The sequence below is a fragment of the Ursus americanus genome, chromosome 32 (assembly GCF_024610735.1).
Source record: "Ursus americanus isolate L20-20 chromosome 32, mUrsAme1.1.p, whole genome shotgun sequence".
Classification (NCBI taxonomy): domain Eukaryota; kingdom Metazoa; phylum Chordata; class Mammalia; order Carnivora; family Ursidae; genus Ursus; species Ursus americanus.
The window spans coordinates 12,430,845-12,444,871 of record NC_142158.1 but is presented as its reverse complement, the minus strand read 5'-3'; the positions used below and the strand labels follow the sequence as shown (position 1 = coordinate 12,444,871).

General features: G+C 38.8%; 1 protein-coding gene across 2 annotated transcripts in view; it reads left to right on the top strand.

Moving 5' to 3' along the window:
- Positions 1 to 14,027, top strand: part of BLOC1S5 (biogenesis of lysosomal organelles complex 1 subunit 5) — a 45,713-nt gene that overhangs the window by 1,825 nt on the left and 29,861 nt on the right. For both annotated transcript variants that reach the window (XM_087857974.1, XM_045811509.2), the window contains one exon: positions 4,378 to 4,460. In XM_087857974.1, the coding sequence (XP_087714100.1) occupies positions 4,378 to 4,460 (83 nt within the window). The remainder of the gene's footprint in view (positions 1 to 4,377; positions 4,461 to 14,027) is intronic.

Sequence of the window (14,027 nt, the reverse complement as noted above, 5' to 3'; positions counted from 1 at the left end):
GGGTATGAAGTTCTGTCTTGTAGTTTTAATTTGCATTTTCCTAATGATCAGTGATGTTGAGCATCTTTTTATGTGCTTATTGGCCATTTGTATATCTTCTTTGGAGAAATGTCTATTCAAGTCCTTTGCCCGTTTTTCAATCAGGTAGTTTTTTGTGTTGAATTATAGGGCTTCTCTATATAGTCTGGATATTAACCCTCTTGCTCATGGCGATTTGCATATTTTCTCCCATCCCGTGGGTTGCCTTTTCACCCTGTTGAGTGTATCCCTTGATGCATAGTTCTATTTTCATGTATTTTTTTTTTTTGAAAAAGATAATTCAAGGAAGGTTTTTCAAGTTAATTGAAAATTGAGTTTTAATTAAAAATATGTCTAGAATTTCCTTGGCTTTTTTTATGGAACCATTCAGTCTTTTCATTCTGAAAAGCTGTTTTTAATTCATCCTTATTTAGAGACCATCGGCTGTGAACAGATCATTGTTGAATTTTATTGCCAGAGTCTCGTGAAAGGGAAACATAAATAAATGATTTCAGTACTTGTGCCCTGGGTTTTTAAGGGTTTCTGGCCCATGGTTTGGGTGTTAGGAGGTAAGGACTGGGAAACAGGAAGGGCTTCTTGGACACCGGAGTCTCTGATCTGAGTCTTAAAGAATCAGGTGTTAACAGTTAAGAAAAGAGGGCAAGGCTCTTTTGAACTGAGTTTGGAACAGCATGAGCAAAGGTGTGGAGGCCTCAAACAGCATGGCATGTTCGGGAAACTACATACATTGCTACAGTATGACTCTGAGAGAGGTGGAGTTTGGTGAAAATCAGACCATAGAAGACTTCTTACTTTTTCAAGGGGATTAGACTTTTTTTTGAATGGCAGGAAACCATCCAGCAGTAAGTATGAGAATCATGTGGTTTGATGTGTATTTTAAATAAAGCACTCAGGCAGATAACCGTGTTTGTGAATTTGCCTAATTGCTAAAATGAATTTGTAACTCCAAAGTCAATACTGATGGTGCTTTCATGGTCATTCCCACATGCATAGACTAGAGAAAAATTTGAGTCTCCCTACATGCACATTTGTAGTTGAGACTGAACAAGGCAATGCCCTGCTTTTTGTTTTAGTTCTTATACTATAAGTAAGTGTCCTTTTTGCTTTTTATTTAGTGCCATATTTTTCGCATTTTTGTGCTTTTTGATGGTGATTTTGCTTTTTAAAATGATCCCCAAAGTGTATAGTGCCGAGTTTTCCCTCAGCACAAGAAAGCTGTGGTGTGCCTTACAGAGAAAATAACTGTGTTAGAGTTAGAGTGCTGTTTGGTGCGAGGTAAATGTTGATCAGTCAACAATCCAGAAAAAAGAAGGACATTCACCAATTTGTGTGTTAGGCCGTTCTGGAATGTGCCAAAGTAGCATTTATAGTGTGCGATGAAGTGATGGGAAAGCAGCTAACTTTGTGGATTCCTGAGATGATTGAGAGAGTGTAGTGGACAGCATTTTTGTGAGGCTGAAAGCCAAAGAAATTCATGGTCAGCTGGGTAAGGACAGGAAAATGTTAAACCCTTCTGGCCTGGGGCTGGCTGTACTTTCAGAGGTGGTGCAGTATGAAAAATGTTCGACCTAACACTCAGGTGAAGTAGGTTATGCGGGTACAAATAACCGGTAAGTGTTACACAGGAGAAATTGTTACACTGGAAGAGCAGATTTTGGAATGCTGAGACTGGCATGTCTTACAAGGATGTTGGTAAACAAACCTGTGCGATACAAATGGCATTTTGATTTGGCAGAAATGTGCCGAGAGGCCTGCAGGAACCTAAGCCTGTATTTCCTCTAGAAGCAGTAGCTCAGTACTTGCTAGTTCAGTGTTCGAGGCAACTTTATAAACATTATTGCAAATGACAAGAACTCTGTGGAGTGGGTGACAGAGAGGAGTGACTGTGTTCGAATAGTGCCAGTGAGACAAGCAGGGATGGAAGAGAGGGAATGGATCTAGAAGTAGTGAGGAAGAGTAACATCTGTTTGGTGATGCAAGGGATGTTATCAGAAGAAATTGCAGTAAATTGTTCCGTATATTACATTAAAAGGCCTGGAAATTCAGGGCCAGAGGAGAAAATTCTTTTATTAGATAATGAGAGATCTACACTTGACCGTCCCTTCTTGTTCCATAGCCACACAGCATATTGATCTTCCGGTTAAAGTGCTTATCTCTGTCTTTTGTGTGAAAGGATATTTGTCCAGCTCCCACATTAGAGTATGAACTGTTGGAGGACAAAAGATTATATCAAACAACAAAAGAATGCTTTGCAGGTAGTAAGGTTAGGGTCGAACTCAAGTGAGTATTTGTAGCTTACATTTACGCTCTCAGACTTGGAGAATTTGTAATCCTTGGGACTTCTGCATTTTAATGTGCTTGCTTTGTTGTTATAATGTTATAACAAGACTAGTTGCTTAATTTCTGTGGTCATGTGTATTTTCTCCCCAGATCTTTACTCTCTTAAATTTGGGGGCACAGTCAGGGTTTTAGAAGTAATCATTATCCACTTCTAAACAGAACTGAATTCTCTCCCCAAAGGCCTAGTAAGTTCTCATTATATCAGGCTGCGGAAGACCTCCCCAAATAACAAAGCTTAATGGCTTCTCCATCACACAGAGAAATACATGTTCACTCATATGTCTTCTGTGGATTAAATAATTTGGTCTCTGAGATACTCACTGGAAGAGAGATACAGTTTCAGGACAATATAGTTAGTAGTATGCTAGAAGTAATTGCTCCAGGTGCTTTGGGAACAGAAAGTAGGGGCATTCCTTGAAAACTAGGAGGAAGCTGAATAGAAGGAATGAAAATCTCAAGGAAGTGTGATGTCTGAGCAGTTTTGAAGGAAGAGCAGAGGTTGGGGAAGGGTTCCAGAGCATGGACTATGGCAAGGACTCATGAGGAGCATGATGTGTTTGGAAAACTGCAAGTAGTTCAGAATTGCGAATGTGGGGGACAGGAGGCTGGAGGCAGACATGGAGGACCGTATATGGCCACTAGGAGGCTTGAACCTCAGCCTGTCAGCCAGTCGTGTTTCAGACACTGGTGTTTATTGAAATGTGAACAGATACTCTTTGCCACATAGGTTCTCTTATCAAAAAAGGTCCATAAATTTCTGCATACTGTAGCCCTCACTTGGGTGTTAGTAATTCATATAAGTAAACTATAGGCTCCCAGATAAGGTATTTACCCAGATGAGGTAAAGGAACGTGTCTAACTTGATCTTATCTCCTGTTTCCCAAACCTAACTAAGCGTAGAACTTTTTTTTTTTTTTAATGAGCTCCTATTATTTTCTTACAGAAGTGTTCTGGGTAATGAATGAATCATTGAAGGACTTAAATAGAAGTAATACTTTTCTTTATATTTTTTTACTTAACATTTCCCAATATGTAGCCTATTAAAACTCCTTAAATAAAGAATTGAAACGTTGCCCCATTGCATGTCCACAAAAATAAAAAATTAGAGGAACAGGTTATGTCAGTAAATGAACATGAATGTTACATGTTCTTATTTGGAGATTTAATTTCCTCCAGGAGTTTTGAGGTTTACTTCTTAAACTATATAGTTGTTACAAAGTAGGATGAATAGGATGGCTTACCAAAAACAGTTTAAAATTCACAACTTTTTCCCTTAATGTTAGCTTTTTCAGACTTAACAAAAAGTACAGAGACCTGTAATGCATACTCACCACCCATCTTAATAAATAAACATTCAAAGCCCACTGGGTACTTTGCTCTAATTGCATTGCTCTCCCTCCTCCCTAAAGGTAACCACTGTCTTGGTTTTGCTGTTTATTGTTCTCATGCATTTCTTTCTAGTTTTGTTGCTGCTGTATGTGTCCCAACAGGAAGTGTCTTTTTGCATGTTTTTTAAGTTTATATAAAATGGCTTTATCCTTCTAAAACTTGCTTTTTTGTTGAGCATTATCTTTGTGGGATTTATCCATGCTAGTAAATGTAACCCTTGTGTATTCATTTCTACCTGCTGATTTATAGTATTCCATTGTATGAGTATGTTTAGATTGTTTCCTTTTTTTCTTCTTTTGACATTACACTCTTGCTGTAGTAAACATTTATAAATGTCTTTCATTTGTGTAAGAGTTTTTCTGGAGCAACACATAGGCATGAAATTGCTGGGTATACATGTCTGGAGCTTTTTCAGATATTGCCAAATTGCTCTCAGAAGTACTTATATCAATTTACTGGCCGTGGATGAGATTTCCTCTCAATCCAAGTCTAAACTAGATTTTGACCTACATCTATTCATGGGAATTGGCAAGAGTAAAACAAACTAAAGATACTAGAGACTGTGCCACCCAGCGTGGATTAACTCTGAATTTCATTTTGTCTTTATAGACCTTGGAGAAATTCATTCAAGGCTTTTAGATCACAGACCAGTTGTTCAAGGAGAAACCCGTTATTTTGTGAAAGAATTTGAAGTGAGTATTTAAAACTTGTTTTGTAAAGATACTGCCCTAATTGTTAGTATGTTAATGTGCAGAAGGGGACTTCTCTAGTTTTAAAATCTCTGATTTCCATTCGTGTGTTCATAAAATAGGCAAAGTAAAACTCATTCAGAGGCATTAGCATTCATGGAAGGAGCATAAGACTAGGCAGCAGGAGACTTGCACTCAAGTGCTGGGGCCTACTCTGGAGTATTCACTACCTGTTGGTCTCAGTTTTCCTCATCTGTAAAATGAGATATAGTGAAAAAAAGATTTTAAAGACTGGTGTGTATAGGTCTTCCAGATCCATTTGCTGTATTTTTTTCTCAGTTGGAGCATGAGCACCCACCCAAAGTCCTCAGGTTAAAACATGAGACTCATCCTTGGCTGTTCTTACCCAGTTAGGGCCCACTTTCAGTGACCATTTCTTTTGGCTGTTACTCATAAATCTCCATCCCTTCTGATTTGTGTGCCTGCTTCATCAGCGCAGTCAAATCCAGTCCTTACTGTGCTGCCAGAGTGCTCTTACGTTATTTCACTTTTTAAAACCCTTTAATAATATTGCTGTCTACAGGATGAAGTCCAGGCATCATCCTTCTATAGGCCCCTCTACCTTGCTGGCTTTACTGTCCGCCACTGAGCGTTTCATGCTGTCCTCCAGCAATACTGATGCACCAGCCTGGCATCCTGTTTCATATTACTGGTGTTTTACACATGTATAATTGGTTCATTGTGCATTCAACAGTAACGTCCTGAGCTACTGTCAGATAGATGGTAAATGGTGTTGCACAAGAAAATTTCTCTGTAAGTTGGGGTGCTATTTTCAGATAAGACTCCAACCAAACAGGAAGTCTAAACCTGCCAAAAGGAAAGAACCTTTTCATAAATCCTTTAAAACTACAGAAAGCCTGTAGCCCAGGGCACTCAAGATGAGGGACAGAGCTGCAGCATCAGATACATTTCTGAGTTCAACAGACTCTTACTTAAAATCTACGTAATACCTAGTTCACAGCATGAGTGTAAAGATTAAAGGTTACATGTGCACACAATGCATGTGTCTGTATGTGTATATCTTAGAATATTACCTGGTATCTAAGAATAAATGTTAGCTGTCTTCATCATCATTACTGTTTGGTGGGATACAGATAATCTGGGACACACAGAATATTATCCAGAGATGATTCCCTTATCATGCTATGTGAAGATTACCAGTTCCTTAGTGAGAATAAAGTCTGGGGGTGGCATGGTTGGGTTCTGTGCTTAAGAGTCTTTCAAGGCTAAAATCAAGGTGTTGGTCAGACATTGTTCTTATTTGAAACTCAGAGTCCAGTTCTTTTCCCTGGTACAATGAAGTTCCCATTTCCTTATTTGCTATCAGCCAAGGGCCCCTCTGAACTCCTAGAGGCCACTCACATTCCTTGGCAGGTGGCCCCTGCCGTCTTCAAAGCCATAAATTGTGGGCACCTGGTTGGCTCAGTTGGTAGAGCATGTGACTCTTGATCTCAGGGTTGTAAATTCTACCCCCACAGATGTACTTAAAAGAAACCAGAAAAACAAAAACAAAACTGTAAGTCAGTCTCACTGACGTGGAGTCCCTCCCTCTTACGCTTGCTAGGAAGAGTCTGGACTCTGTAAAGGACTCCCCTGATTAAGTCAGGGCCACTGAAGATCATCTCCCTTTCTTAAAGTTAGCTGATTTGGGACCTTAATAAATCTGTGGAATATATATACAGTAGCACCTAGGTTAGGGTTTGACTGAATAACTGAGAGAAGGTGTGTATACACCAGGGGTGGGAGTCTTAAGGGCCATCTTAGATTTTTCCTACCATAAGCTCTTGTAAATACATGATACTTTCTTGTTATTTGTTTATTGCTTGTCTTCATTAGAATAGAGGTGCTGTAAGAGTCAGGACTCCTCATTGTATAAAAATGCCTTATTCTCCATTGTATTAAAAATGCCTAAACCAGGGGTGCCTGGGTGGCTCAGTCAATTAAATGTCTGACTCTTGATTTTGGCTCAGGTCATGATCAGGTTGTGAGATCAAGCCTTGTGTCGTTCTCCGTATTCAGTGGGGAGTCTTCTTGGGATTCTCTCTCTCCCCCTTCACATGCATACACACTCTCATAAATAAACAAATCTTTTTTAAAAATGCCTAAACCAATGTCTGATGCATTACAGGTGCCTAATATGATTCAAAAGAACAAGCAGCAGCGCCTTGACTAAAACTGAGTTTTCTGATGTCTGCTAATGTCATAAGTCATCTTTTTCATAAGAGTGAAAAGTTACACATTGCTAATTAGTGGCTGAGTTATCCCTAGAATATGTGTCATTGTACTTACATCAGTGTTCTTTAAATAATGTAGATGGTTTCTGTGAAAGGGCCATCTATACAAGTGAAGCTGAGTGTTGAGTGGCATATGAAAGAAGTGTTACATTTATGCAGTTGATTATCTTATGTTCAAGAGCTCACTTCCTGTAGAAGTCAACACCTCTTTTAACTGGGATAGAAGATAGTTGCCAAGAGAAGATGGGCTTGTGTCTGAGAGGAAAGGAATTACCTGCATTCCACATCCTGAAGCCTTCCAAGGTCTTTTTGGAAAGGAAGCTATGTTGAGTGGAAAAAGAACATGGGTCTTGGAGCTTGACGTCTCTGAGTTCAAATCCTGCTCCCCCCTTACCAGCTATGATTACCTGCTTTACTAAGGCTTAAGGTGCCTACTTAATAATGGAGCGATAGTATATACTGTGCATTATTTGTGAGGATTGAATGGTATGTTATTTTTAAAAATTCCTGACATATAGGTGTTAGATGAATATTGTTACTATTAATAATGAGAAAGATGGTAGCAAGTATAGTCAAATAAAAATGTTTTCATTCAGAATTTGCAATAATTTGAACGAGATTGGGTTCCATTTTAGGGAAGATAGAGATTTGCTAAGCAAATGACATGATCATTATATTAGAAAAATGTTTACTAGAGAGTAAAATGATCACACCAGGTGTGATAGAAACAAGCTTATTTTGTAAGTGTCTTGAGCAGTTGTTTTGTGTGAGGCATGATGTCAGGAACCAGTGCTGTACTGGTGAAGAAGACAGGCACAGACCCACCCTTCATGAAGCATTCTCATATTGTCATTAAAGACTGGCCTCTGAAGGACTCAAAAATATCTTGTCAGCTAAGTTGAAGTGGTTATCTTCAACTAAGTGTAACATAACTCCTTTAAATTTTTAAAAAAATTTATTTGAGAGAGAGAACACAAGTGAGCAGGGGGTGGGGGGAGCAACAGAGGGAGGGGGACAAGCAGACTCTGTGCTGAGCACAGTGCCCCATGCGGGGCCTGACCTCAGGACGTGGAGATCATGACCTGAGCTGAAACTAAGAATGGCTTGCACAACTGTCTGAGCCACTCAGGCGGCCCCACTTCTTTTCTTGTCGCATACCTGATCCAGGCTTTTTACATGATAACCTCCTTAGTTGGTCTTCCTGAGGGTTTAGAGTAGCATGGAAACTCTCCTGTATCAGGGTCAACTACCTTGTCTGTGTATTGTGTTCTGACATTTCCCCTCAAATTAGAAGAAAAAAGCTGAAAGCATTTTAGATGCTTTTGATTTGAATATATATCTGCATTATTTACAGCTCTTTTGTATCTTGGTCCAAACAATAACATCCTCTGATTCGTCCCCAGATGGTATGGTTGGGCAGAGAGGAATGGTGAAACAGAGTTAGTAGGACTTTCTAGAACTTTAAATCTCTCTTGCATTTAAATGTAGTTCACTTAAGAAAGCCTGACTAGTATTTCATACTAAAGTTGTTTGTAGTTTCTATATTTCAAAAAGTTAATGCACAGGGGAACAATCATCTTTTTCTTTATAAAATTTTATTTCTAGAAGAGGGGAGTAAATGCCACATGGTGGCAGCATTACTTAAATTATTGAAGTTCTATTATATTTAAGCTCTCTTTTTGTGTTTGTTAGTATTTCTAGACAGTTGACTTTCTTCCGACTTTAGTGTAAATCTTTTATATCATTGATTCCAGTGCACAGAGATCTCAGTGGGGCCCTTTCAGTTGCCACAGAGATGTCATGGCCTCTCCATGTGGAACAGTTAGCATTTCTGGAATGCTTTTGGGGTATATGGTATTGTACAGGTTTCTTATTTCTTTCTTTCTTTTTTTTTAGTTTCATAAGTCTTTTAATGGAAAAACTTTTGTTATTGAATCCTAGTTGACCCACAATGTTACATTCATTTCAGGTGTACAGCATAGTAATTCAGCAAATCTATATACATTATGCTGTGGTCCCACAAGAGTAGCTACCGTCTGTCACCATACATGCTATTACAATATCATTAATTATATTCCCTGGGCTGTACTTTTTATCCCCATGACCTGTTTATTCATTTCGTTAACTGGAAGCTTATGTCTCCCACTGCCCTTCACCCATTTTTCCCATCTCCCCCACCTCTTTCCCTCTCGTTGCTTATTTCATTTTTAGCAAATTTTATTCTTTGAACCCTTTATTGAATAGTCACTGATTACCTAGGTATATCAGTAAGGAATGTGTTTAGTTACTAGTAACAGATACCTGAAAAACAGTGACTTTTTAACAATTATTTATTTTTCTCTCAATACCCAGAGCCTAGGGCTGGAGTCAGCTTTTTCTTCTAACTTTGCCTTTGCCTCCCTGGAATGTTGCTCCTATCCTTATGCTTATAAGGTAGCTTTAGGAGCTCTAACCATGACATCTGCATTTCATGTGACAAAAAAGAAGGCAGATGAGAAACAGCAAGCAGTCTCTGTACAGGCACATTTACTGCTCCAAATAACATTTGGGGATTGATAGGAAGAAAGGAGAATGGATCCAGAACTAATGCAAGGAGATATATAAAAATAAATAAGAAACAATCTACCTCCAGGAGGTTTACAGTCTAGGGGAAAAAAAGACATATAAACAATAAATTTTTACGGTGGAATTTTTAATGATAAAATAAGCACAAAGCACTTGAGATCTCAAGAGGAAACAACTCCAGAAGCAACTCCCAACAGAGCCGGGAGGAAAATTTTCATGGGGGGGGGGGGAGTGGTATTTGCACTAAGAAATAAAAATGGATGTCAGCCGTAGGAAAAAAAAAAAGTGGAGAAAATGATTAAAATTAGAGTCCAAAAAAAAAAAAGTATTCAAATAAGTACAGTAATTACAGAGTCGGGAGAGATTGTATCCATGAGTTTGAATGTGGGTTGAATTGATGAAGAGAAAAATCCCTTAAAAGGCAGAACAAAACTAGAATTTTACTTGACATCCTGATCTCTCCTTTTTGGTTAGATTATTAGAGTAACCGTCAGATTATTAAATATCAGGATAAAGTCTGTCCCATATAGCATGTAATAGACACACACACAATATACAGTTTTAAATCTTTTGGGACTGACTGGTGTAGTGATTGAAAGAAAATTTTTAAATTATTGTATTGGTCTTTCATTTCCTTTCTAATGTTGTCAAATTATATCTTAAGTATAAATATTTTAGTAACTGTACTAATAATAATTGGTAGCATTTTGTTTAGAGGGAGGAGTGAGTACAAGTAGGGGGGAAGGGATGGGGGAATCTCAAGCAGGCTCTACGCTCAGTGCAGAGCCCGACAGGGGGCTCAGTCTCAAGACCCTGAGCTGAAATCAAGAGTTGGATGCTTAACCAACTGAGCCACCCGGGTGTCCCCATTGGTAGCATATTTAAGCACATAGTGGCAGGTACTGTTTTAAGTACATTACATGAGCGACTTGTTATTAATTTTAACTTAAAAATTAACTGTATATGTAATTTCATGGGGTGTTACACATCAGAAACCAAACTTCATTAGTGCTAAGAGTTGTTCTGAGAATTTATGCCCCAGAAGCCCCAGAATATATGTGTGTGTGTGTATATATATATATATATATATACACACACACAATTAAATGGAGGGGCTCCTGGGTGGCTCATTTGGTTAAGCAGCCAACTCTTGGTTTCAGCTGAGGTCATGATCTCAGGGTCCTGGAATCAAGTCTGGTGTCGGGCTTCCCACTCAGTGGGGAGTTGTCTTCTCTCCTCCTCCCTCTCCCTCTGTTCCTCCTGCATGCTGTCTCTGTCTCTCAAATAAATAAGTCTTTTAAAAAAATAAATAAATGGATGTTAATTTACAGTCTTCCTTTTGTAATAAGTGTCAACAGTACACCGTGGTCAAAAATATCAGCATAAAAACAAGCATATACCAGAAGGTAAGTTTAAGGGCAGAGACTGTTTCTAACATCCTGTCTTATATAACTCCATCATTGGGCCTATTCGTTGCTTAAATGAATGAAGCTACAAACTCCCTTTCTACAATGTGAGACAACCAGTTTGCCTGCTAGAAGAAATAACCCTCTAAATAAGTGGTTCTTTCTTAATTTTGTTTTATTGAAGTATAATTGACACATGTTACATTAGTTTCAAGTCTACACATAGTAATTCAACAAATCTATATGTTATGCTATGCTCACCACAGGTATAGCTACCATTCGTCACCATGCAGTGCTTTACAATACCATTGACTGTATTCCCTGTGCTGTGCTCTTTATCCTTGAGACTTATTCATTCCATAAGTGGAAGCCTGTACTTGTTACCCCCTTCACTCATTTTGCCCATTCCCCCTTCACCCTCCCCTCTGGCAACTCTCTCTTTGTTTTCTGTACTCATGGGTTTATTTCTGCTTTTTGTTTGTTTTGTTTTTTTGTTTTTAGATTCTACATATAAGTGAAATCATATGGTATTTGTCCTTTTTTTTTTTTTTTTTTGAATGATTGATTTGGTGGCAGGGAGGGACAGAGGGAGAAGAAGAGAATCCTCAACTAGTCTCCCCAGCGAGCATGGAGCCCCATGGGGGGCTCAGTGTCACGACCCTGAGATCATGACCTGAACCAAAATCAAGAGTCTGATGCTAAACCAACTGAGCCACCCAGGCGCCCCCGTTCTTTTCTGTCTGACTTATTTCACTTAGCATAGTACCTGCTAGGCTCATCCATGTTGTTGCAGATGGCAAGATCTCATCCTTTTTTATGGCCGAGTAATATTCCTCTGTGTGTGTGTGTGTGTGTGTGTGTGTGTGTGTGTGTACACACATCTCATGTCTTCTGTATCCATTCATCTATTAATGGACACTTTGGTTGCTTCCATATCTTAGCTATTGTAAATAATGCTGCAGTAAACATAGGGGTGCGTGTATTTTTTCAAAAACAGTGTTTTCATTTTTGGGGGGGGTAAATACCCAGTAGTGGAATTACTGAATTGTATGTTATTTCTATTTTTAACTTTTTGAAGAACCTCCGTACTGTTTTCCACAGTGGTTGTACCAATTTGCATTCCCACCAACATATAAGCTTTCCTTTTTTCCATGTCCTTGCCAACACTTGGTGTTTCTTGTCTTCTTGATTGTAGCCATTCTGACAGGTGTGAGGTGATATCTCATTGTGGTTTTGATTTGCATTTTCCTGTTGATGAGTGATGTTGAGCATTTTTTCATGTGTCTATTGGCTGTCTGTATGCCTCAAAAAAAAAAAAAAAGGCTATTTGGGCCTTCTGCCCATGTTTTAATTGGATTATTTGTTTTTTGGTGTTGAATTGTGTAAGTTCTTTATATATTTTGGATATTAACGCCTTATCAGGTATATCATTTGCAAATATCTTCTCCCATTCCGTAGGTTATCTTTTCATTTTGTTGATAGTTTCCTTTGCTGTGCAGAAGCTTTTTTTTTTTTTTTAAGATTTTATTTATTTATTCGACAGAGATAGAGACAGCCAGCGAGAGAGGGAACACAAGCAGGGGGAGTGGGAGAGGAAGAAGCAGGCTCATAGTGGAGGAGCCTGATGTGGGGCTCGATCCCATAACGCCGGGATCACGCCCTGAGCTGAAGGCAGACGCCCAACCGCTGTGCCACCCAGGCGCCCCCTGTGCAGAAGCTTTTTACTTTGGTGTAGTCCCATAGCTTATTTTTGCTTTTGTTGCTTTTGCCTAAGGCCAATATTAAAGAGATCACTGCCTGTGTTTTCTGCTAGGTTTTTTAGGTTTCAGGTCTCACATTTAGGTCTTCAATCCATTTTGAGGTTTTTTTTGTGTACAGTGTCAGAAAGTGGTCCAGTTTTATTCTTTTGCACGTGGCTGTCCAGTTTCCCCAGCACCATTTATTGAAGAGACTATCTTTTTGTCATTGCATATTCTTGCCTCCTTTGTGAAAGCTTAATTGAACATATAAGCATGGTTTTATTTCTGGGCTCTCTATTCTGTTCCATTGATCTATGTGTGTATTTTTGTACCAGTACCATACTGTTTTGATTACTACAGCTTTGTAGTATATCTTGAAATCTGCAATTATAATACCTACAGCTTAGTTTTTCTTTCTCAAGACTGTTTTGGCTATTCGGGGTCTTTTGTGGTTCCGTGTAAATTTCAGTATTATTTGTTCTATTTCTGAAAAATGCTATTGGTGTTTTGATAGGGATTCTTAACTTTATATTTTATTTTAACTTTGATAGTGTTTCTTAACTTTAGTAGGTCATCGTCTCCTTGGAGAATTTTTTTCTCCCAGAAAAATATGTAGAGGACATATATATTCAATTTGAGTACAATTTCAGGGGCATTCTGGAATCCCAATGCCCATCCATGGACCCTAGAGTAAGACGTATACTCTGAATAGAACTGCAGAACTCCCCTCTCTGTTCTTAGTTGTCTTTATATTTGAATCGAGAGACCACTTGTTTGCATCTTGATAAAGAAAAAATGTACCATAAGGAATGCAATAATCTCTCTGGTCTTGATTCATTCAGATTCCAGTGCTGTGGGGGGAAGGTGGCAGCAGCTATGACATAGTTGGTTTTTTCGCTTCAGTCTGTTTACAGAGATGGAGCAACTAGGGTAGCAAAACCAAGCAACATCTGTAATAAAACCAGAGGACAAGGTATCCCCCAAATACCAAATGACCAAATGACCAACAGCTAAAAAGCTTCTGCGGAATCAGAAACTAGAGGAAGATGTGGAAGAACGGCCAAGGGTCTTGTGAAGCCTTGAATGCTAGAAAACCTCAAAATTACCATCAGGAATGCTTGAAGGGCCATTCTGAGGGGAAAGCAGAAGAGGGGACTTCACAGGCTCTAATTTCTGAGTGAGCAGTAGCAGACCATAGGAAAGTCTAATGGCCTCCTGTGAGTTTGAAACTCACAAAGCAAAACACCCTTCTAGAACAAGGCCCTGTACCTTAGAGAAACTAAAGGAGATTGAGTACTTTGTTGAACAGCAGATAAAGTGAGTTCTAGAACTTTGAAGTTAGAAAGGCTGTCCTGACCACACCTCCCTTCTAAAAATAGAGGAAAACTAATTTCACTTAAAAGTAAGCAGGAGTCAAATCCCATAACAATAATGTCCTTTAAGTCAATGAGTGTAAGTGTGACCACAAAAAAAGATAAAAACTGTATGTAACCTAATATTTTAAAATGAGCTTGGGAAACATAAGAAAATTATTAGAAGTGAGGAAAGAATGGTATAAATCAGGAT